This window comes from Ammospiza nelsoni, chromosome 10 (assembly GCF_027579445.1).
Source record: "Ammospiza nelsoni isolate bAmmNel1 chromosome 10, bAmmNel1.pri, whole genome shotgun sequence".
NCBI classification, from domain to species: Eukaryota; Metazoa; Chordata; class Aves; order Passeriformes; family Passerellidae; genus Ammospiza; species Ammospiza nelsoni.
This window is the reverse complement of record NC_080642.1, coordinates 23,091,312-23,114,764: the sequence shown is the minus strand read 5'-3', so window position 1 is coordinate 23,114,764 and position 23,453 is coordinate 23,091,312. Positions and strand designations below refer to the sequence as shown.

Below are 23,453 nucleotides of genomic sequence, written 5' to 3'. Positions count from 1 at the left end.
GGTGTTTGCAGTCATTATAATTAAATTCAAGAAAAAAATGTGTATTTCTGCCACAATAAGAGGGTACATACTTTTTTTGTGAATTGCTAGCATTAGGGGTCTGTCATTTGGGTGAAGATGCACCAAGACTGGCGTTCCTATTAAATCCTGAGGTAGATATCCCAACAGAGGTACTGCTCTGGAGAAAGAAAGACAAAGAAAACTTAATAAAAATCAAGCCGAATAAATGTACAGTTCATGTTTGAAATGTTTTAATTTTAAGCTTTCTTTGATGCTTTTCCTGTGAAGAGAATGAATAATTTTAAGTTTACATTTGGTGAAAAAGCAGTGCCAAGTTAACAACAGCCATACACTTAGGGCAAGGGAGGCTTTGTTTCTTTGTGGGGTGGTGGTTAGACCAAATCAAGGAGTCTGCTACAGCAGCTCTGTCTTTTCTCTGCTGCCTCACTTTAGAGGATAAATACTTACCCCAATTTTAAAAGAGCATTAATGAAGTCTAATCTTGTAAAACTCTCATGAAGGTAAATAGTAGCCCAATCCCTTGGCTGGGAGCCATGGCTAAGGATCACAGGATTACCACAGCTGAACTAGCACCAGGGGAGCTGACCAGCAAGACAACTTTCAAGACAACTTTCTCACAGGCAGGTGAAGAGTTCAGCTCAGAGGAGCTGCAAGGGAGCAGGCTTATTAACTAGAGAATTAAAAGCAATGGTTCTGAATTCCTGCACGTTATCCATGACCACTTCTAGTGACGTGAAAAACTAATTTATGCGACAGAACAATATTTGTTGATCACTTCAAGCATTTGTATTAAGGATAAAGAGTGAAAGTTCCCAAATACGACTCTGAAGGTTAACCACTGAAAATGTGCTTTGGAAAAAAAATGTACTAAGTGAACACTACTCAGTGATGCTTAAGTTGCCAAATGGCAGCAAGTCCTCTTGTAAGCACAAAATGCTGTACATCTTCCCCAAAGGCCCAGGGGCAGGGAGATATGAGGTATCTGAACAGCTTTAATGAAGAACTCAGCCCCAGACAGGGGATCTGTGTCAGGCAGGAACTCAAAAGCATTATGCAGCAAATGCCTTCAACACTGCACTTCCAACAACCCACTGGAATTACATCAGTTCCCCAAAACATCAAACATCAAACAAGAGGCTGAGAGGGGAAAGTGGAGAGCAACTAACGCCTTATTATCAAAGCAATTAGTTTAATAATCAGTCTTAAAAGCCTGTAGATGAACTAAAGCAACAGAGCAGAAACTGGCATGGGACTCATAGCAAACCAGATCACTTTGACACATTGACATTTAGAAGTGCTGCCAAGTTCAAAGCACATGATAAAAGTTGTGCTGCTAGAGGACTTTAAAATCTCAGTCAACTCCAAACAACTTCAGCCAGGGCTTCATCAAATAACACCACAAGAAGGTTTTGTTCAGCACTGCTCCTGTTTGCCACTGCTTTATGGCAGTCAGGGATCTAGAATGTGAGACTGAGCTGGCCTTGCCTGCTCTGATGAAAAGGAAACTAAAAGATGATCCAGGACTTCCCACACTGCTGGAAAGAGGAGTTACAAAAATGGAGTTAAATTTTCTTGATGTTGCCAGACAATAAAATTACAGGCAATGGTCCCAGACTGGAGTCTGGAAAGCTGATGCTGCATGTTAGGAAAAGGTTTTTAACAGAGCAGTGCAACACAGGATGTTTCCCATACAGATTGTGTCATCTCTGTCTCTGAAAGTTTTCAGGCATTATTGAGACAAGGCCACAGCTGACCTTAGCCAGACTGGGCAAGGTTTCATTTCAAGCAAAAGGACAGAACTAAGACCTCCAGCAGTCCCTTCCAACCAGCCCTTCAGTGCTCACATAATGCTGTATTTGAGAATGACATCTTGGCATCATTATGCTTCCTCATAATGAATAACTCATAAAAATTCAGAGGTTTAGTTAATAAATTAATTTTATGAATGCAAATACACGTGTGGCATAAGAATGGCTGATGAGGAGATGCTGCCAAGTTTAGTTTGTGTTTCATAGAATGACATTTAAAGTATCAAAAACATAAATAAGAAGTCTCTTTATATTATTATTGTAAGTTACACACAAAACTGCTTTAAATTAATTTACAAAGATCATTCCACTATGAACTTACACCCATTAAATGTGTGAAGTATCAAATATATTAAGGCAAATACATATAGGAATGATCCATTTAATTTAAAGAAAATATTTATTTTTACTTAACATACTCTGTGCAGAGATTGACCTGCAGAGTTCAGACAAATATGCATTTTTCCAACTCATCAACACGTACTTATTACAGAAATTAACTTTATGCAAGTCAAGCAATGGTTTCAGGGTTATGTTATGAACAACACTCAGTCAACAGCAGGTGCTAAGTTGCACATTTTCAAATATTAAGATTCTGCTTTCTTTAAGAATCTCTTGCTTTGTGTATTCCACCAAACCCTGGAGAGCTTAAGAGTAACAAACTGCATATGCATATCTTGGTAAACATTTATCAGGCTGCCAATGCTCTCAGGAGTTAAATAAAAGTAAAGTCAACTACACAATCACAAGAACGGAAATAAATGACACAAAGTCCTAATTTCAATCAACCCTCACTGGAAGTGTTAGAAAATGGTATTTGAGAACAAGTGGTAACATCAAACTAGCAGGAAAGAAGCTTCCATAGGATTCACAAGGAAGGATTTACTGCTCCACTCAAGCCCAAGAATAAATAAGGGCAAGGCTCTCCACTCAGCAGTTTTGCCATTTCTGTTAAATGACTACTGGAGATCACTAAGCTGTGCATGCACAGAGGAACAGAAGCTCTGCACTGTGCCCTCAGCCTCTCTGTAAAGATAAACCCACTCTGCAGCTGCCTTGAAGCTTGGAAATGAAGGAGACAGAAAAATCCATGAAGAAGACAGAACTACAGTGGATTAAGTGCTTTTATCAACTGGAGCTGTTCAGAGGAACTGTATAAACCACAGCATGGAAAAACAGTGTGTCAGCATTTCACTGTCTGTCCTAGAGCAACTCAGCCACATCATCTGTATCTCTACAGGTAAAACTGTCTCAGAAGTCAAGCAGAGTTCTTTTCACCTTGACTCCATCTTAGTCAAACATCACAATAACCTCCTTTCTCCAATCCCTCTTTCTTCTGCTGCATTTAAGGATTTTGCCACGAATGAAATATTTTTTTAGAAACTAGATTTCCACTGAAAAAATACCACAGAATCTCAAGATTGTCAATTATGGTCCTACTCTGTCTGAAGACATCCCCCCATCTCAACCTCCAAAGAAAATTTTAGCGTTCTTAGACTGCTTAAAAACAAATAGGAGAATCTCAGCAGTCAGATATTACCACTGCAGCTTACTTGGGTTTTGCTAAGGAGAAAAAAAAAATCAAAACAAAGCGCCATATCCAGAGCAAATATCAGAAACCATCACAAAGAAAACATCAAGGAAAGTGGAAAAGGAAGGGGAAAGGCAGTGTTTTCAACTCAGGAATAGGTGAATTCTCTTTTCAAGTCAAGTCCCCAGGGCTCAGGATTGTATTTAAGGTCTTTATCCATGATCTGGCCAAGGGAATGGAGAGCACACTCCATCAGTTTGCAGACAACAACAAACTGGGTGAGAGAATTGATTCTCCCAGGGAATAAGTGACAGGACAAGAGGAAACAGCCTCAGGGCAGGTTTAGATTGGCTATTAGGAAACATTTCTTCATGGAAAGGGTTGTCAAGGAACAGGCTGCCCAGAGGAGGGGTGCAGTCACCATCCCCAGAGGTATTTAAAAATGTGCAGATGAGGCATTTAGGGACAGGGCTTAGTGCTGGACTTGATGATCTTAGAGGTCTTTTGCAATCTAAACGATTCTATGAAAGCTTAGTTCCTAAATCTTTGTATATACATTAAGATCACAAGTGGCATTTTTGTTTTCTAATTTAGAATGTAAATACTTACTCTAACCAGCTTTTATGACTGTCAAAGCAATTTGAAGCCTTCAGCCAGTGTAATTTGAATCGTTTTTATACACGTTTTTTTTTAGAAGATCTAATGTTGTATTCAAAAGCTGTACCTCTAGTTGTACCTGGGCCAGCAGAGAGCAATAGCAGCATATTTGCTGAATCAAACTTAAAAAACAAAAAAATCCACACTTAAATGTCTCATACAGGTAATAATTGGCAGCACAGGAATTCTTTTGAACATGGGTTCATTGACTGAATTTATGTCCAGAACTTCCCAAGAGGGAAGGAAAGTGGAAGAACAAGTTGTTAGCAGGCACTTAAATTAAATACCAGTGTAATGTGTTCTCATGCATAGTGAAAATGGGGGGATGTGCTTTTCTTAGGTTAAACACCCTTCAGTAGTTGCATAATTTTTAACCCCATACAGAAACCTTAAATCCTGCAAAGATATTGGATAGTTTGCTCATGAGCAAATTTAAAGAAAATTTTTAAGTTACCTTTCATCTACATCCTGAAACAAACAGGTCGGTGTGTGCGTAGTTGTAAAAATCCTTTTGTCAGGAGGAATTCTGGGTGCTGAAAGAAAAATAAAAGCATATTAGCAACTGGGGGTTTTGCATATATAGTACTTCAAGCTGCCAGTCCAAAATTCTGGCCAAGAGCAAAGAGGAAAGCAGCAAGGACAGAGAACAGAAAGAATTCTCTTTCATTTTAATAAAGCTTGAACACATCTTACTTTTAGGAAAGCAAGCACTCAAGGATTACCTTCATAACCAGAATGGACTTTTTCTGCAAGCAACACACAGCAGAGCTGGTCTTCTGCTATTTCTGGGTCTTGCACTTTGATCAGGTAGGGAGTCATCCGGAATGGGTGATAGCAAATCTCATTCTCCCGCTCCTTCCCCGCACTAATAATTAAAGAGAGTTAATTATTTCAACAGATTCATCTTACACTGAACACAATTTTAATTTATGCATTCTATTTCCCTCATGACACAAGAACTTCATGTTAGCTACTAAAATAGCACCCAGGGTCTTAGTTTATTTTTTTTTTTTTGTGGAAGAGAACCTAATTCTGATGGTATCCTTTGCATACCAACTTCCATAAAGATTCTGCAGCAGCATTACATGGGAGTCTGACAGAAAACCAGCTCACACAATACATTAAATTACTTTGTTCTCCTTCAGAGAGATGAGTTTACAGGGCTTTTTTATGAAGACTGCTATATCCCCTGAGTTAACACAAAGGTCATCTTTTAATCAATATTTATTCCAGTTTAGAAGCAGTGAAGACTCAATATCTAATAACAGATGTTTGCTTAACCAGAATGCAAACACAGTAATGAAAACAACAACCATTTACACAGTGAACAAAGAAGAATCAGTTGTAGTAAGTTTATAACAGCAGAGCTAAATAAAAGTAAAGCTTTTGAAACCAGTGTTTATTGGACAATAAATCTCCAGTAACACCAGCAGTACTTCTACAGCACATCCAGTGCAACCCTCTGGAGCATTACCTCCAATTCATTTCAAGTATATTCATACCTCAATAATAAGTATTTTTTTACTCCAGAAGTAATTAAATAATTGGATCCACTATTTTTGCTTCAGAAATGCTGCCAGAGAGGCAGTAAGCATCAAGAAATCAAAGTGCACAAGAAAGACCATGAACTAAGTTGCCAGCTTTTCCTAAATAAATAAAAAAACCCCAAAACTAAAGAAGAGTGATTGGGGCAGGAAAAGAAGGAAGAAAAGCAAACCAAAGGATTGTGTCCTCTATTAACCAGAGGCCAAAAGAGACAAGTCAAGTAACCCTGGGGTGTCTTCCTGGGGAAAGCTGATATAAATCTGAGCCATTGGTTTTTTAGAATGAAGGAGACTGAGGCAGGTGCTGAACAGTTCTATTTCCATGACCCAAAGGCTTTCCAGAGCAGGAGGAGATGCTGTACCACCTTCCTTTATGGCACAAAGGTCAATACTCACAGGGATTAACTCCCGAGATGGAACTTCCCGAAATCAATTCAGTTTTCTCTGTAGCTGCTACAGTTCATCAACTCAAGGATGTGCATATGTTTTGCTTTACAATCACATTATGAAAAGGCATGAAATGTTCAAACCATATGGCTCTTATAAAAGTCAAATACTTATGTAATGCTTGGTTTCATAACACAGCACTAAGCTTTACAATATTGTCTTACCTGATGCGACAGAAGAAAGATTTCTCTTCCATGCAATCCTGGGTGGAAGACTCTAGAAATATTAAACATATTTCATAACAAGTTACAAATTACTAGAAAATGATGATATCTAGTGTAAGAACTTTTTCTTAGATAATACATTTTTTTTAAAGTTTAAGTTTTCCCTGAACTCTCCATATGTATTGGTTAAACAATGTACATCATAAGCAACTCAATCTGAACATCACTCAGATTCTGAGGCTGGCATGTGAATCACAGCTCTTTGTTTATCAAGTCTGTTTCTTAAACATATCTAAACAGCTCTCCAGTTTGAGCTGCTTACTCTTATCAATATTTACTTTATACCAATGACCAAAAATGTTTGGTTACCTAGGACCCAAAATCTGACCACCAAAAGCACTTCCTAGCACCCCTCTTCTCTCTTTTTCCTGAAGACTTCTTCTCATGTTTTTAGCTAATTTCTCTCCTTTTCCAGAATAGCCACACTCTGATGCCCAAGGGAAGCTCTGGCATTTCAAAGGCCTCCAGTGCACAATATTTTGGATATTATATTGTTTGGCAACAACAAATACATGAGAGAGTGTGCACACTTCTACTTGCTGCATTTTTTAAATTTGAAGCTGTACACAAACATAATAAAGCTACAGAAAATGTATAAAACCTCCTGCCTGAGTAATTAGGATTATATATAATTTACCACTGACCCTGTTTTGAGCCACAGGTTGCACTGGAGACCTCACAAGGTCCCTTTTGACCTGCTTTACGTTTGCCTTGCTTAGCACATGTTTACTGCTGATTGTTTTTTCAGATTAAATATGGTTCACACCCTGGCTTTACTTCATAGATTTAGTATGCAACACATTGGAATTTCAAACATTTAGAACAGACCTTGAATTTCAAGTATTTAGTTGAAACAGTTGGCAGATATTTCTCAATTACTAACAGCTGCAGGTACATGAGTAAAACAATCCTACCACAAACAAATATCAAGTGCCCAGAGACATGTGATCCTTCACCATTAATTATCCTAATATAATTTTTCTAAGGCTAGAAGAAGAGAGCTGTGATTACACTTGGTGAGTGTCAGTGATGACGGCTGAAATACCTTTTTCTACACAATAATCAAGGTGCCCAGTATTCAAATCATAACTCTTTTAAAAGGAAAGAGACAGAGTATTGTCCCCTTTACACTCAAGGAAGAGAAAATGTGAAGAAAAATTGTTTTCATTTGATTGCTAGTACAAGTGGAAAGTAAATTCACCATTCAGCATGAATTCCTACTTTGTTTTCATTCATCATCTGGTTGAAAGGGGAATGAGAACTGGTAAATGATGACATTGAGAAGACTTTTAACTAAGAGACAAGTCTTGCTGATTTACAGAATAGAATTGTACACCTAGAGCTGTTCAGAGGTGTTCTAATAATGCCCCTGTGCTATACCCTCAGAAGTGATGGGGAAGGATGAAGGACATTCAAAATCAGTTCCAGTATTTGCATTTGTGTGCCTGCAAGAAGGTCAGAGGAGTATCTGCTGCTGAGCCCACTCACCAGCTCTATTGCAGATGTTCCATGATGGTAATCTGTATGGAGTGGTAGAAGTATAGAACACACTGACATCCTGAGGTGCCAAGAACTCCACAAATTTGGCATTTTTAAAATAGCCCCTCTTGCAGCGGAGAATAGAAGCAGCTTGATCAGAGATGTATAAAATTTTCCCAGTTATCAAAGAAACAGCTACAGCAAACATATCCTAAAAACAAAAATCTCAAATTATTTAGACTGTTTGAAAGATTCTTCAGTGCAGCATGTATTTCTGAGAAAAAGTTTTAAGATATAAAAACATTAGTAAGTTCAAAATGAGAATTAAGGAAATTTAATTTTATTACAGATATTGAACACAATCAATCTGCTCATTAAGTAGACACAGAATATTTTTCAATTATGCAGTAAGAATAACACACTACTATTTACTGAGTTACAAGCCCTAAATATCATTGCCTACAGTTCTGTGATGCAGAATGAATTTACAAATTAAGAATTAATGACCTTCCAGCTATATAACTTCACATTTTCCCTGTGCTTTTTACAGACATGATTTACATGTATGAAACTCAGGTGTTTTTGAAAGGCTGTTTGTGTTAGCTGGTCCATCCACAAAAAGTGAAAAAAGGGCTCTAAACCACTTGGTAAAAAATAATGACTACACAGGTGGGAAGAAGTCCCACACACTTGTATTGTTTCTCTTCCTGCCACAGAAGAGCTCCCTGCGTCACAACCCCGAGTGCTGCATTCACAAACACTGCACAGGATCTGAAGAGCTGCCAGCACAACACTGCTTTCACAAACAGATAATCATTAATTGAACAATGTCTATGATATTTGGCTAAATTTCTCAGTTGTACTCTGTGCTTCCTATTTATTTCACCTTGTGGGCAGTCTTTACTATTCACAGGTTCAACAAAACCCATCTACTTCAAGCTATGGAACATCCCCCACCATGCTCTTGTTTTAGAGAGTTCAGACTTCATATATTCAATGAGGTTGCAGCTCAAAAAATAGTATAAGGTAGCCTAATACATTTAGATGCCATTATTTTTTGAAGACTCCATAACTTATTGCTAAAATACTAGTAATATGGAAATAAATATAATTTAAAAAATCATCCAGGTTATCATTTCACTGCTAGAACTCCAGTGATGGTCCTAGCTGTTCTTGTCTCTATGAGAACACAGCCTCACTGGATCCCACAGAAAGCCTGTACCAGTTGCAAAGACCAGACAAATCTCACAGAAAAGGACACAGTGATTCCAATACTTTTGTCACTCTGAAGTCACACTAACATAAAACTGGTGAAACATCAAATAGCCCCTAGTATAAGAATAAGCTGAAGTGATTCACTGTGTGCCTGGAGCAAAATTTGGAAAAATTTAACTCTCCAACTTTTGCAATTGCACTGAAATGAAACCTAATGATGTGTTTCACATGGACACAGAGATTTGTCACACCACCACCTCCAGGCACGAGGAACTATTCAGAGGATCAGGGAGGTCAAGCTTCTTATTTCCCACCTAACCAACAGAAACAAGTTTGTAAAATCTGAAAAGGTTCAGAGTTTCTTAACTCTGAATCCCCTCAGGGGCAAAAGGCACTTTCTTCAGCTTTGTGGCCTAGCTGCCAACCCTTCCCTTGTAAGAAGGAGGCATGCCTGAGAATTCCAGTTCCAGGAAACATTTTCAATCCACACTGAGACTCAGGGCACCATACTCACCGCATTTTTCATGATGTATTCTGAGGTTATAGTCTCCACTTCTTCCACTGTGTAAGATGATACATTGAGACCAGCAGGTTGGGATTCATTAATCATCAACAACTGGTAATACTCCTCATTGGCTACATGAGAACAACAAACAATTTATAATCAAGATTATCAATAAACACCCAGCCCAGAAGAAGTAAATGGCAAAAATATTTATTTGGCATAAATGCAGAAGTTGTGAAGTTGGCAGTTGGGAAATCTAGGCACTATTCCAAATATATCATTTTCCCTGGTAGAGCTTCCTAATCAGTAACTCAAACAAAAGTACACATCTTAATCTACCCATATATGAATGGTCACATACTGTAGTCTGACAGCTCAAACAGTATGAAACTGTAAATTGTTTTCAAATCAATTTTCTAACTCAACCAAACAGCAGTAAAACATCAAGCCTCTAGAGAGCTGCTTCAATTCCCAAAGGAACAAAAGTTAACAAAGCCAACAAAGAGGAACAACATGAAAATATCTGGTTAGGAAGGTTTTCAGTCATAGTACAGCTCTCTTTGTAGGGCTATGTTTATTTAAACTCCTATTTTTAAAGTTTCACTTTAGCCAGGTTGGCATTATCTAGGCAGTATCACACTTTATTACCTTTAACTTGTTTGATGCTTTTAAGGGCATATTTCAATGTCGTTAGGACACTGGATTTGCCTTTGACTCTCTTCTCAGAAGGAAGGTGAGCTTTCAGCTCCTGCAGTGTTTTCAGCAATTCCTTCTGTGTTTTGGCTTTAGTGGACTGCTCACTACTGTAAGATGAAAAACAAAAACCACAACATCACTTGAATGCTTGAAGTGACACAGCATCCTCAAAGAAGCCCAAACACACTCTGGCATTTATCACCAACATCAATTTCTATCACCAGCCCCATTAACTTTGCCAGTACTCACTCAGTGTCATGTTCCAGAACTTAAGGAAATTCTTATGTGACCATTTAAAATGAAAGATTTACCACCACCTGGAATGTAACTGTAAAATGGACTCTGTATGTGCAACAGTACATATGTCCAAGCACCACAAAATTTATTTTTTTTTCTTTGCCACAGTTCCCCTCCTCCCTTTGTAGTGGTATTTTCCTTAGCTCCTTTCAAAATCAAACTCAGAAATGTTCATGGACTCCAAAGAAGAGAAGCAGGAGGTCCATTCAACTCTTCACCTCCTGTTCCAGCAGGCTCTCTTAAGAAAAGTCCCTGAAAAGGGAATGGCAGTGGGAGAGCATCAAGTTAACAAAACAAATGGAGAAATCCTTTGAATCCATCTCATCTAAGCATGGCAACACATTAAATAAGATGAGGAAACTCTGACTAAATTTGTAAGGGAAAGAATCAGAGGAGGCTGGAGACAGAAGCTGCATTCACAGGTCTCAGGTGCATGTTCAGAAGAGCTGTCTCAGTGGAGAAGGACAAACTACAGAGACCATCATTGCCAATATCAGAAAGTTGTCACCCTCCTTTCCAGTTCCTGGGATCTCTCCCCATTATTGAGAGGTGCTGATACAGTCACAAAGGAAGAGAAAAGGAGGTGAAGGAAGTGAGGGAGAGGGTAGCAAAGATGGATGGCAGATGGGTAGGAAGGAGTTAAAATGATAAATCACCTTGCTTTCCACATTGGAGATTTTAAAAGCTGATCATTCACAATGATCAAGAGGATTGTAGAGCAGTTCTTAAATATCCTGATTTTTTTTTCCCTTCCAAAGGAAGGTCTTTTCTTAACACCTGATTGTCCTGGCTGGCAATCTGTAAGAAGTTACCCTGGGCACTGCTGTGGAAACAACAGTCCTGGCAACTGCACTGCCTGACTGAAGTGGCCAGAAAAGCTGCTTCAGCTGCCAAGTAATTTTCAAGAGGATTTGTGATCATTTTTCTGAGAAGTTTTAAGTGCTTGAAAAGGTAGATAAATCATCTGACAGGTGTTGGGTGTATTTCACCAAAAATGCTTGCAAAGTGACAAAGCTGTGCTAGAGAATACACATTGTTCTTGCTTCCATCACAGAGCACTGTGAGACACGCAGCGTTCGTTTACTCACTGGTCATTTTGTACCAAGAAATAATGGCAAGGGATCAAACAAAAGACTGTAGCACTCCCTTGGGAAACATGATGTTCATGCTGTGTATTAAAATCATGTGTACAACGTGGCTTGACAGCTTGGACTGCTGCAATCAAACAGGGCTTTGTTAAGAGAGTTTCATAGAAGAACCCTTCATGCTGGCAGTAGGGAAAAAGAGAGAGGAAAGATTATGAAATAACTGAGCATACTGCTGGTTGGTACTCTCAGAGTACAGGCTGCTTCATGAGAGTGTCAGATTCTTCTGCAAGGAAAAAAACCTTTCCAAATCAGCCTACAACAGCAGCAAATACAAAAGATGGACATTTTTGGAAAATAAGTTACACAACTCCAGAATGTTTTTCCAGAGAGCAGGAGCATCAGGCACAGCAGGCAGCCACAGGACAGAATAAGCAAGTTTATAAAGATAGGAGTTTTTAATTTTGCTTTTTGTGGACAGCAAATTGGAAAGGTACCTACAGATATTAAACTAGAGTTGTTGGTTGGCACTGATACTGAATGCAAACCCCAGTAGTCTGAATCAAAGATTAAGCCTACAAAGGTAAGGAGTTTGTCAGACTACTTTAGTCTTCTCCTTGAAGATCATTCTCTAGATATCTTCAGTCTTCCATTCCCAGATTATGCTCTGTAACCCTGATGGCTGGGGGGAACACACTACCATCTGGATTCTTAATTATTTCTGAGCAGAGAGCTATTAATAAAATTTAAAACTGAAACACCAAAAAAACTGTAGTAACTAAACCCTCCAAAATTTCACAGTGAAGAAAACTAAATCAATGGGAAACAAAGATTAAGAAATGCCTTTGGTTCACTCTTTCACACTAAGCAACATAAAGTCTGGATCACAACTTCCAGTTGAAAATACAGAATGAAACAAAATCTCCAGGTGCATGCAAGGCAGACACAGAAAATATGGTGAACACACACCAAATGGTGAATGGGAATAATTTAAATTTGCCACTTTTCTAGGAATTGCATCAGGTAGAAACACATTCAAGTAGGCAGGTCTTAGATATGGGTCTTAACATCAACATGATCTAGCTAGATATCTCTGATCTGCTGAAGACCAGGCTTTGATCTCTTAATCTGACTTAAAAGTTGACTTAAAAGAAGTCAACTTAGTTGACTTAGTCAACAAGTTGACTTAAAAAAACTTGACTTAAAACAAGTGCAGCACAGTACTCTGAAGAGTCTAAATATGAGCCTTCAAGGCTATCAGGGACAAAAGCAGAGTTCGTACAGAGGGATTAATGTGAAGCATTTGTCCTTACACCCTGGGGCCTTGAATCCCAGCAAATGGAACACAGGAGAGGCAGGTGATACAGCTGCTGGACACCAGGGATAACCCAGCTCAATGGTGGATTCTGATGTTAACACACCACCAAGTCCAGACTAAATTCTGAAGAGCAAAAAAAAATTCAAAGCTACAAAACCTCAGCATTATTCAAAGGGACCCACAAAAAAACCAAAATTACAGACTTAAGCTACCAAATCAAAACAAAGTAACACAACTTCAAAGGTTACTACAAAACTCACATGGAACAGCAACAAAAAGCTCTAATTTAATCAAGTGGTTAATATATATTGAGATGCTACTGATTATGGACAGGAAGAAATCAAAGACAGGATTTCTTGTGTAGTCATCCAGGTTGAGGCAAAACAAAACAAAAAAACCAAAATACAACATTATTTAGTTTTCAGCATTTAGCATATTACTGAGAAACAGATGCCCATTAATTTACCTGCATCCACTGCTGGACTGATTGTGTTCAGAGTTTGCAATCATCAGACTGAATGCATTTGAGCTTGAACTGGAATAAGCAAAAGAGAAAAAGATTAATATTTGAAAACCTAACAACAAACTTTTGCTCATTGTAGTTTATTTTACTATTAATGACTGGTTACCTCAAAACAAACAAACAAACAAACAAACAAAAAACAAAACAAAAAACCCCAAAAAAAACAAAAACCAAAAAAAAAAAAAAAAAAAAACAAAAAAACAAAAACAAACACACCAAAAACCCCCACAAAAGAAATCACTCCAACACAAAAACCCCAAAATCCCAACCCCAAATTTTAAAAGCTTCTGCATGGTATAACAAATGGGCACTAAAGTTGTAAATATTTATCTAAGCAGCACAGAACAGCTTGAGTGGGAAAGGAGCCATAAGGATCACTGAGTCCCAACACCCTGGTCTCACAGGACTACTAGAGAGATGGTTCTTAACACAGCTTTGCTCTGTCCAGGAAATTACTACTGAAAAGATTAAAATAGCACGGTTGCACTCTCACACATAAGAATTAACTCACAGGTTTTGACATACAATTACAGAAGTTGGTTTACAAGAAAATAAATAAAATAAGGCAAGTTAAACACTCAGTGATGAGAAGAAAGATGCAAATTATGCTGACAGTGCAAACACCAACAGCAGAGACCTTTTCTTTAAGATTTATACTACATAATTTACACCACATGAGAGTACAACTTAAGCAGCACACTCAGCTCCCTGCTGAAGAGGCTTTATACCTTAGTTATTATTCAGAAATATTGATTCAAATGTAAAAAGTCTTTAGGGGCAAAAATAAAAGTGAAATGTATTTGATAAGAGCTACTACCTTTTATGACAGTCTGAAGATTCCATGAGCATTGCTGAATCCTTCCCATTTTCATCAGATTCATGACCATGAGAATCATGCCCACTTGAATAGTTTTCATTTGTGTCATTCCCACTGGAGTCATTCCCACTGGAGTCATTGCCACTGGAGCCACTGCTCATTTCAATATCCTCCTGAAGAACTTCATGAGAGTGTTCAGGCTTTGCTTGAATTTCTGAGTCTTCAGCAATCATCTGGCTGTGGTCAGTGGGAAGTCCAGGATAGTCACTCATCTTGAGCTGCTCTTTTAAGGAGAAGGATGGAGAAAGGTTTCCACTGAAGCCAGGCTGCTGCTCAGGGTTCTGCTCCTCAGTGCTAGAGGAGAACCCCCAGAATTTGACAGAGTCCGTGGGACACTCATCAGAAACACTGCCAAGACCAAGAGCAAATCAAGCCATATTCAGAATTTTCCCTCTGTATAAACTCTTTTTGGAAGTACAGATGCACAAATCTGAGGAGGAAGGGAAGGAAGAAAAAAAAATTATTTTCTTGTTTGCCTTGCTGACAAACTGGAATTTGCACTGACTGAAGAAAGTAAAAAACGACATGCATGGTTAATATATTCAGTATTTGCATGGTGAAATGTTTCATTTAAATTGAAAAAAATCTCACAATGTTTTATCACAAAAAAAGGTATTTATTTTTTAGTAAAAACCCACACATAAGAAGGAAAGTTGAATGGAAACATGGAAAAACTCCTGAAAAGATCACATATTCCCTTGTTTTCTATTTTCTTACTTAACACTTGTCAGTATTGCTGCCTAGAATTTGGATTATAGCTATTATGATTTTCAGTTTGCATTGATAAAGGAAAAAAACTCTATTCAGACATCAGAGCATTGCTTGTTTGGTTTGGAGGTAATTTGTGTTGGTCTTTTGTTTTATATGGGGGTTTGTTTTTTATAAATCAGTTGGGAAGGAACACTACTGTACTCTTCATTTCCTTCTTTAGACAAAAGCCATGTAGGTGAGCAGACAGAACATGCAGGAGGAACAGGGAAACTAAACACACAAACACACCTCATCACCACCACCAAAAATTCTAAGGCATGAATAACCCTGAGAAGAATTTTATCTGCTAATTATCACTAATTTGGGAGGGTATGATAAAAATTGCTTGGAAAAGGAAGGTTAAAACAAAAACCACCCCATATCCCTCCTTTTAAACCAAATTCTGAGGCACCAGGCTCAACAATCAGAGTGTATACAGAGGGGAATCAAGGGCAGACCAATATTGAAGTATCATCAAAGAGAAGTACTGGAGAGCAGTTCAACTTTATGTTTTAAAAAGATCATATTTAATATGACTCACATCCTCATCCATTTCAGCAACTCAGAGACAACAAGAGTGTAAAACTATGAACTAAGATTCTTTGTTGAGAATTTCTGTTGTTTTCATGACAACAGAACCATGTATGTTCCTTCCCCTTTGTTCCTTTAAAATATTCACCATTACAATTATTAACTAATAAAACTTTGACAGGAATGACAGTGAATAAAAAAATTAACAACCAAGTTTTGTTAATATTAATTACAGCAGTTTTGTCTTAAACACAAATAAATAAATATTTAGGTATTTAAGAAAAGACTGCAATGGGAAACACTCACAACAGTAATTTAAAACACACCATGATTCAACTCCCTCCAAAGCAACACCACATGGAAGCTATTTGCTTACCCTTCTAATTGATGTTTTTCCAGACATTTTACATTTATTTTGCATTTTCCAGAAAACACTACTTAGTCTCCTCATTTGGTCAAAATAACATGCAAGATATCTGCTTTCATTTAAAAGTATAGTTTAAGGACATTCACTTAAGCTATCAGTAATTGTATAAAGATATAAATAATTTTCTTTCCTTACAAGTTTATTCACAAGTGAATTATAGGTGAATAATTATAGGTGTGTATAATTCACAAGTGAATTATATTATTATAATTCACTTGAAAATTATATAACATATAATATATATTTAATATATTATATGTTAAATATATAACATGTATTATATAAAATATATATTATATATAAAATATACAATATGTATAATATATGATATATATAAAATACATATAATAGATTCTATACTATATAGATTATATCTATTTTATACTATATATACAAGATATATTATATAATTTTCTAAGTGAATTATATTATCATTCACTTGGAAAATTATATATATTAATATAATAAATATAATATAATATAATATAATAAATATAATATAATATAATAAATATAATATAATTAATATAATATAATATAATATAATATAATATAATATAATATAATATAATATAATATAATATAATATTTTTTCTAAGTGAATTATATTATCATAATTGACTTAGAAAAATGCCTTTTAGTAGAGTAAAAATATACTTTTTCCTTTTCAGGTATTCCTTCAGGTATTTTAATGCAGATAAACCAGACCTCCTGTGATGCTGCCATATCCAGGCACTAAATTACCCCTCAGGAGCTCTGACAGTTTTTTCCTGGACTAAGGTTAACCACTTCTGTCTTGGGAATTACATAACCAGAGCACGATAAAAGAGTATTTGCTGTGAGCTGGAACTGCAGGATTATGTCACAATGGCACATTCTCTGGTGGCCAATGATTAACCGGGTCAGATGGTTCATCTCTGATCTAATCTCAGTGCCACAAGGAGCTGACACTTGCCCTGCCCTCTGGGGACACTGAGGGAAGCTCTGTGTCCAGCAGTGCCACAGCTGAGCTCAGCCAGCCTGGCTGGGTATGACAGGGACCAAACCCAGCCCTGAGAGCCAGCATGGAACAGGAATTCCTGCATGAACAAACCTCCCCTCCTAGTACTGCTCTAGAAATGTGTCAGACTAAGCTCTTTTCTGACCCAGAGATGGGGCAACTGAGAGGCATTTTAAACACTTTCATTCCAGTTTCAGTCTCATGGGAAGGGTGAGACAATACAGATGTTATGCCATCACAAGCAGAAATCAACTATTTCCTAATTACAATACACTACAAGCTTTTCTTGGCCTATCAGCTTTAGCCACAACCATGCTGGCATAGAGATACAGATGTCCCAGTACCTTTTTTTGGACAAAGTAAGTCCAAAAAAGGACCCACATTAACAGAGGATTAACCCTTAAAAGTAACAGCCTGTTGCATATTCATACACATAAGGCTTATGGCCTTAAAGCCAATAATCTAAGATTACTTCTTGTGAGTCCTACTACCATGCATCTTTGATAGTTCTATTTGTGAAAAACACGTATTTTATGATTGGCTTTTTGCAAATATTAAAATTAATATTGTATGTGTTATGTTAGAAAGTTATGCTGTATTAATTTTCTTAAGTAGCGTGTTAAACATAGGTTATAACATAATGTTAAAATAGACACTATGCTATGTAAGATAGTTTTTTAAAGAAAGGACTCGCAGTGAGATAGCAGCCACAGGACACTTGAATCTTTCAGAGAAAGAGAATTTATTGCTTTATTATCAGAAGAAACGAACTTCTTCCTGCCTTGCTCAGCCCTGAAGACGCCGTTAGGATTCAGAGGAAGAAGCTGACACTGCCCAGACAGAATCCTGTGTTTGAATGGAATTTATGCATCATGGATGAGGTGTATGAACATGCAACAGGCTGTTGCTTTTAAGGGTTAATCCTCTGTTAACATGGGTCTTTTTTGGGCAAAATAAATATATTATTTATTTTAAATATACAGACTGGGACTGTCTCTGAGATCCATAACTCTTTGTTTTTATTGTCTCATATTGTCCTAATCCAAATTGTTCAAATTTTTATTACTCTGATTATATTACTATTTTTATAACCATTTTATTACTATTAAACTTTTAAAAATTTAGAAACAAGTGATTAGTGTTTTTCACATATTTCTGTAAAGTATTTAGTCCTATTTGTAAGGCTGTCTTGTAGGATTCTGTACAAATTCATTTCACACATAAATGTGTTGATCCATTTGCACCCAGGGGATGCTCTTCCCACTGCTGTGTAAACCAGAGCATGTCTGCTTAAATAACTGCAGCCACTCCCCAAAGCCATTTCCCAGTGTCATTTATCCTGTTATTTCTCAGAGGACACTCAGACTGTAAAGCCTGATGGAGAGTTCCATGAGGGAAGGAAATTAACCCCATCACAGTTCAAATGAAGCTTTAAGAAAAAAATGCACTCACAACATCACCTTAAAGGAGGCCTGAGGTGCACAAATGTAAGGCAAGATGTACAATTTCTCATCCTATAGTCTGTACCCAACTTTGGAGTTTCTTCCTGTTTCCCTGACAAAATGCTACTTAGAAAGAGTTTTAGATACATGAGAAAAAAATATTGCCATAATCAAAACACCACTGTATCTGTTAGGAAATTATGTTTTCTTTAGAGATAGGGGAAAAGAGCTCTCACAAAATAAAAAACTAAAAAAAAATCCAACTTTGGGCTGCTATATTTACTCCTATAAAGAAAACTATGTAAATCACTACTGATAGGTTTATAAGCCTGAACTACCAAAGACAGAGTATCAGAATAGCCCTAAATTCTCTGAAGGTAATTAGCCCAATATAGCAGTAATGCAGTAAAATTGTGCAGTTTACAAGAACAACAATGAATGTAAATATTTTGAGTTTTAGCCTTTAGGCACAAGAAACCTCTTCTCCTGAATTCTGATGCCAGAGAGGATTACATGTGCTGTAGTATTTCCAGCCATGAGAATTGTTCACAAACACTTTTTTGACACAATCTTTCCTTGAAAAATTATTTTCCCAAAGTATTTTCTGTGATCTTTGGAAGTCTAAGAGGCAATGAAAATAGTGCCATAGCCAGCATGTAGTCTTACAGTTTGAAATTCTGAGTTGTTAAACCACTGGTGAATAATTTTTTCCACCTCCAAATATCATCTATTGTCTCATCTCCTCCCTTCTTTCTATGACACCCAGGCTAGATTCTGCCAGTTATTTGTAGGAAACTTCAGCAGTGTTTCCTTAGGTGGGAGAGAATTGTTCCCAAAAGAAATAAATAAAATAAATCTGTATGCTATCCAATAACTTTTGAGGAATTTCCTGTAATTCCTGAAACAAGAGTTGGTCGATTCAATGACAGTCAAGCTTGTAGGGTTTAAAAAACATTTTTATTTTAAGCAATGAGTACAAATTAAGAGAGTCACCAATATAAAAGAAATAGATACTGACCCTTAGGAGACACTATGTGAATTTTTTTCCTCTTGATACCTGGCAGAAATTTGTGTCAAGAAGCAATTCAGTTGTGTTACTTCTGGTTCTAACTAACAACGTGCCAGAATTTCTGCAGCTTTGTCCACATCTAATAATGACCACAATTTGGATCACAACGACGAACAAACCAGAAAAAAAAAAAAAAGAGTATTTGAGTAATGGAGAAAACACAAGTTTGTCATCTTTAAAGGTATGTTTCAAAAAGAACTGGCTCAGCATGAGCTGGAATGGTTTTCCTAGCCAAGACTGGAAGATTAACGTCACTGAAAGTCAGTCTTGCACAAAATTTCTTCAGTTTCAAAATCTCAAAGGCCTCAGCGCCAGAGGCACATACCAGAGTAAGGAATACAGGAAGAGTAAAGAGGAAGGAACAAGAAAAATATTATGATAAACTTGCAAGAGCTTCTGCAGAAAGGGAAGCCTTTTTAAAACAAGACTACCTCTTTGGGAGAACGTTGGTGCTTTTAAACTTTATAATGTGATGTTAATATATGCTCTAACTTTGGAGACATTGTCTTAGAAGAGATAGGAGTAACTGTGAAAAAAGCTCAGGCTGGCAATAAGCCTCCAGCATGCTCTGCAATTTAGATAACAAGAGATGCAGCTGGCCAGACTTCACTGTGAGCACAGAAAGGCCTTTAAGTGGAACATCTGCATGCAGACACCAGTACTGTGTGAACACTTCAGGAGCACAGACGGTCAGACAGCACACAGGGAGATTAATTATCTTTGAAACTAATCTCAGGGAAAATGACAGAATAAATTGCACATATTCATCCCACTCATATGCTTGAATAAATGCCCAATCACTAACCAAACAACACTGGAAGGCAAAAGCTTGCATGCTTTCCCAGTGTGAGGTTCTCTCTTGTGAACAGTTTGAGGAAGGTAATTACATCCCATACCAAGTTCAGTAAGCATCTCAACATGGAAACACAAAGAGCTCTTTTAGGGTTGGTATCAAAAGAAGCCAGGTTTTTATTTTCTGCTCCACCTTCTAAACTTTTAAGGGATGTCTATTTTGACTCTGTAAATAAAAACTTATATAAAATTAAACTGGCACCAGCTAAGCTTAATTTTACAGCAACTGGCTCACAAAAACCCATTCTATTGCCTCTGGTAAAGACTAGAGCGCTCTAAGATCCTGATGCAGTGTGTGAAAGGTACCACAATTCCACTGAGCACTAAATGCAGGCATTGATTTGCCAGGTTAGATATGCAGCAAAGGTCTTCTGGTTATTCATTACCTACAGTTGCTCCTTTATTCTGCAGCAAGACAAAAGAAATAGCCTGAACTTGAACATGGCCAAAAAACCACACCAAAATACGTATGGATAAATGCTGGAAGAAGTAATTGAGCTGGTTTTTGAAAAACACCCTTAAGAAGGGTTGTAGAACACCAAGGAGGCAGATTTCTTCTCTAACAGCAACTTTAAACCCAAAAAATCTTGTTTCAGCAGAGATGTGGTTATATTCAGAGAACATTTTTCCAGATTTCCTTTCACACAAAAACTATCATATTTAGTACTGGTATATAAAGGAAACTAACAATCCAGAGTCAAAATTATCCAATTCAAGAACTGAGTAAGAGGCAAACCTCTCATGATTTGAGTCTAAATTCACAACTACTATCAACTTATTCCAAATATTCCCAAAAAAGCAAGAACCACACTACATTTTATGCCTATAGACATGTAAATATTCAGGTAGTCTTAACTGTACTAGAACCTACGGGAGACATTCCTCATGATCAGGATTAAATTTTACTGAAGATCTTGCCAACAACAAGGGCTTCCAAATGTCTTCTGGATTTTTGCTTTGCAAAATGATAAAAGTTTTCTTATTTAGATGACAAATAACTAGCAAGGGTTTAGCCAGATCATGCAATTCTAGATATGATTGAAAATTAACATCTGCAATGAATGCATTCTCTCTGTGCAATTAGACAATAATTAAATGCTTGTGAGTCGAAAAACGTTAAGAGAAAATGTTGGCAAACAAGCAATAATCCAAGAAGTGACTTGTTCAACTGTGCAACTTCAACATTGAGAGCTTTGTGTTTTCCTGGCAAGAACAGTGAACAGAATACTTTCACTAGGACTTTTCTAGGAAGGGGGGAAAGAAAAGATGGCAATATTCTCAGATTATAGGAAACAATGAGAAAGATGCTCAGTAATTTCTTGCAAGATTTTTTTCATTAAAAAAAAGAAAGGGAACTGTTTTAGTAGACTACTTAATTTACTCCAAGTAATCATGAAAAAGTTTTGCTCTTTTTTTAAACAAGCAATGAGATGTCAATGTCAATAAAATTATCAATTTTATTTTATACTAAATACTAATTTATATATACTAATTTTATACTAAAATTATAGTATTGTCTACTATATCACAAAGGCTCCCATAAAATCTGAATTTCACAATATTCATTTCACAGCTTTTTGATCAGGATTCACCTTTCAGCTCAAGAAAATCCTGAACACAAGACTGTTATTTGTCTTATAAGGGTCATCTTCATTAACCACTGCTTTCAGGTGCCACTTTACAAAGGGAACTGATCAGGACACAGCCTTGTTCCAGAACCATCCCAGTGCCACCCTGAATTTATAGCAGCACCTACACAGGAAGGTAAGTCAGCATCAGATCAGGGCCCTGGCACCCACAGTGAGGATGTTTCCAACCAGATTGTTTCCTTGCTGAAGAAACTCAAACCTAAATTTAAGAATAAGTATGGTTTAAGGCTAAAAAATGTTTTAGCTTCAAGTAAAGTAACTCCCCATTTATACCCAAAATACTGCTCTGAATGAGTACATATATTTGACTGAAACCCCAGTTTAAAGATAACAAAGACAGAACAATATATTTTCTGCATAAGCTCTAGAGGAGCAGGAGGGGAAGCATCTTTCTACTAGCATGAATGATAATAATTATGTGTGTTTCTTACCTGTTTTTTCTATGAAAAGGTGCCAAAAGTGTGTATCAAGCTCCCTCCCAGCTGGCATCAAAAGCATGAGGTGCCTAGGTCCAGAGTCTCCCACATGCATTTAATTCTTGTCTCATCCTCTTCTACTGGAAATCTTTGACCATTACAGAGTCCGGACACCTCTATAACTATAAAATATAAAAGAAATACCTGGGCCCCCCAACAGTGTCCTCTTCAAACAGATACCAGAGAGATGCTCACAGCTATGTCACTCCTATGCAGATAAATGTTGGTTAAACATGAAACTGTCATACAGCAGAGGAAGAAGACACAAATTTACATTTTAAACACTTTTGCTCTGAAATAAGAGTTTTAAAGTAATACTATGTTCTGCACTATAAAATAACCCTTAGGATTCACAATCAGAGTGGTATCACACTGTGTACAGTCTGCATGGGCTGCCACAGCCACTGGGAACACAGGGCTGGCTGCCCCAGCTGGGCACAGAGCCTGATGTGCTCTGGTCAGCAGGAGCTTCAATGCTCATCAAGTTTGCTGCAATATCATTTTATGGCTCTCTGTCACAGTAGGATTGGTAAGAGCATTAAAGATTTTTCCAGGCAGTTATCAAATTTCAGTTCACACAAGGATTGAGACCAAAAGAACCTTCTGGAGGTTCCTTGTCCACTTCCCTGTTCAGGCAGAGTCACCCAGGAGAGGCTGCTGAGGAGCATCAAGAGATGGCTTTTGGCTATCTCCAAAAATGGATATTCCATAGTCTCTCTGGGAAATCTGTTCAGTGCTCACTCCCTCACACAGTAAAAAAAAATTGTTTCTTTATGGTCAGAAGTGTGTACTAACAAACTCCATTAACATTATGATTCTTTCTAATAAAAAGTTTCTCAAGAGAAACACTTGGAATTCAGATGAAAAACAAAAAAATGAAAGTTCTTCTAAGAAATCTAAGAAACTAAATCTGCTGGTGCATGCCACTGCCATGTGGGACAAATAGATGGCAGAATAAAAATCAGAAGTTCAGAAGACCAACATTTGTGTGGCAGACAATTACATCATTCTAAGTGCTTCATCTGAATAC

At 37.2% G+C, this 23,453-nt stretch overlaps 1 protein-coding gene across 14 annotated transcripts in view; it reads right to left on the bottom strand.

Annotated features, from left to right (window-relative positions):
- PER2 (period circadian regulator 2) overlaps window positions 1–23,453 on the bottom strand; it is a 49,488-nt gene that overhangs the window by 14,915 nt on the left and 11,120 nt on the right. For 5 of the 14 annotated variants that reach the window (XR_009419049.1, XM_059478833.1, XM_059478831.1 and 2 more), the window contains exons 4-13: window positions 22,379–22,631; window positions 14,168–14,657; window positions 13,294–13,362; window positions 10,080–10,234; window positions 9,441–9,562; window positions 7,721–7,922; window positions 6,173–6,224; window positions 4,740–4,882; window positions 4,472–4,550; window positions 72–178 (exon numbers count right to left, since the gene is read on the bottom strand). Coding sequence is in view for 13 of the 14 variants with exons in the window: in XM_059478833.1 (XP_059334816.1) it covers window positions 72–178; window positions 4,472–4,550; window positions 4,740–4,882; window positions 6,173–6,224; window positions 7,721–7,922; window positions 9,441–9,562; window positions 10,080–10,234; window positions 13,294–13,362; window positions 14,168–14,439 (1,201 nt within the window). In the remaining variant the exon portion in view is untranslated. Of the gene's footprint in view, window positions 1–71; window positions 179–4,471; window positions 4,551–4,739; window positions 4,883–6,172; window positions 6,225–7,720; window positions 7,923–9,440; window positions 9,563–10,079; window positions 10,235–13,293; window positions 13,363–14,167; window positions 14,658–19,395; window positions 19,526–22,378; window positions 22,632–23,453 lie in introns of all 14 variants that reach the window. The other 9 variants (XM_059478836.1, XM_059478832.1, XM_059478839.1 and 6 more) reach the window with 7 other exon arrangements.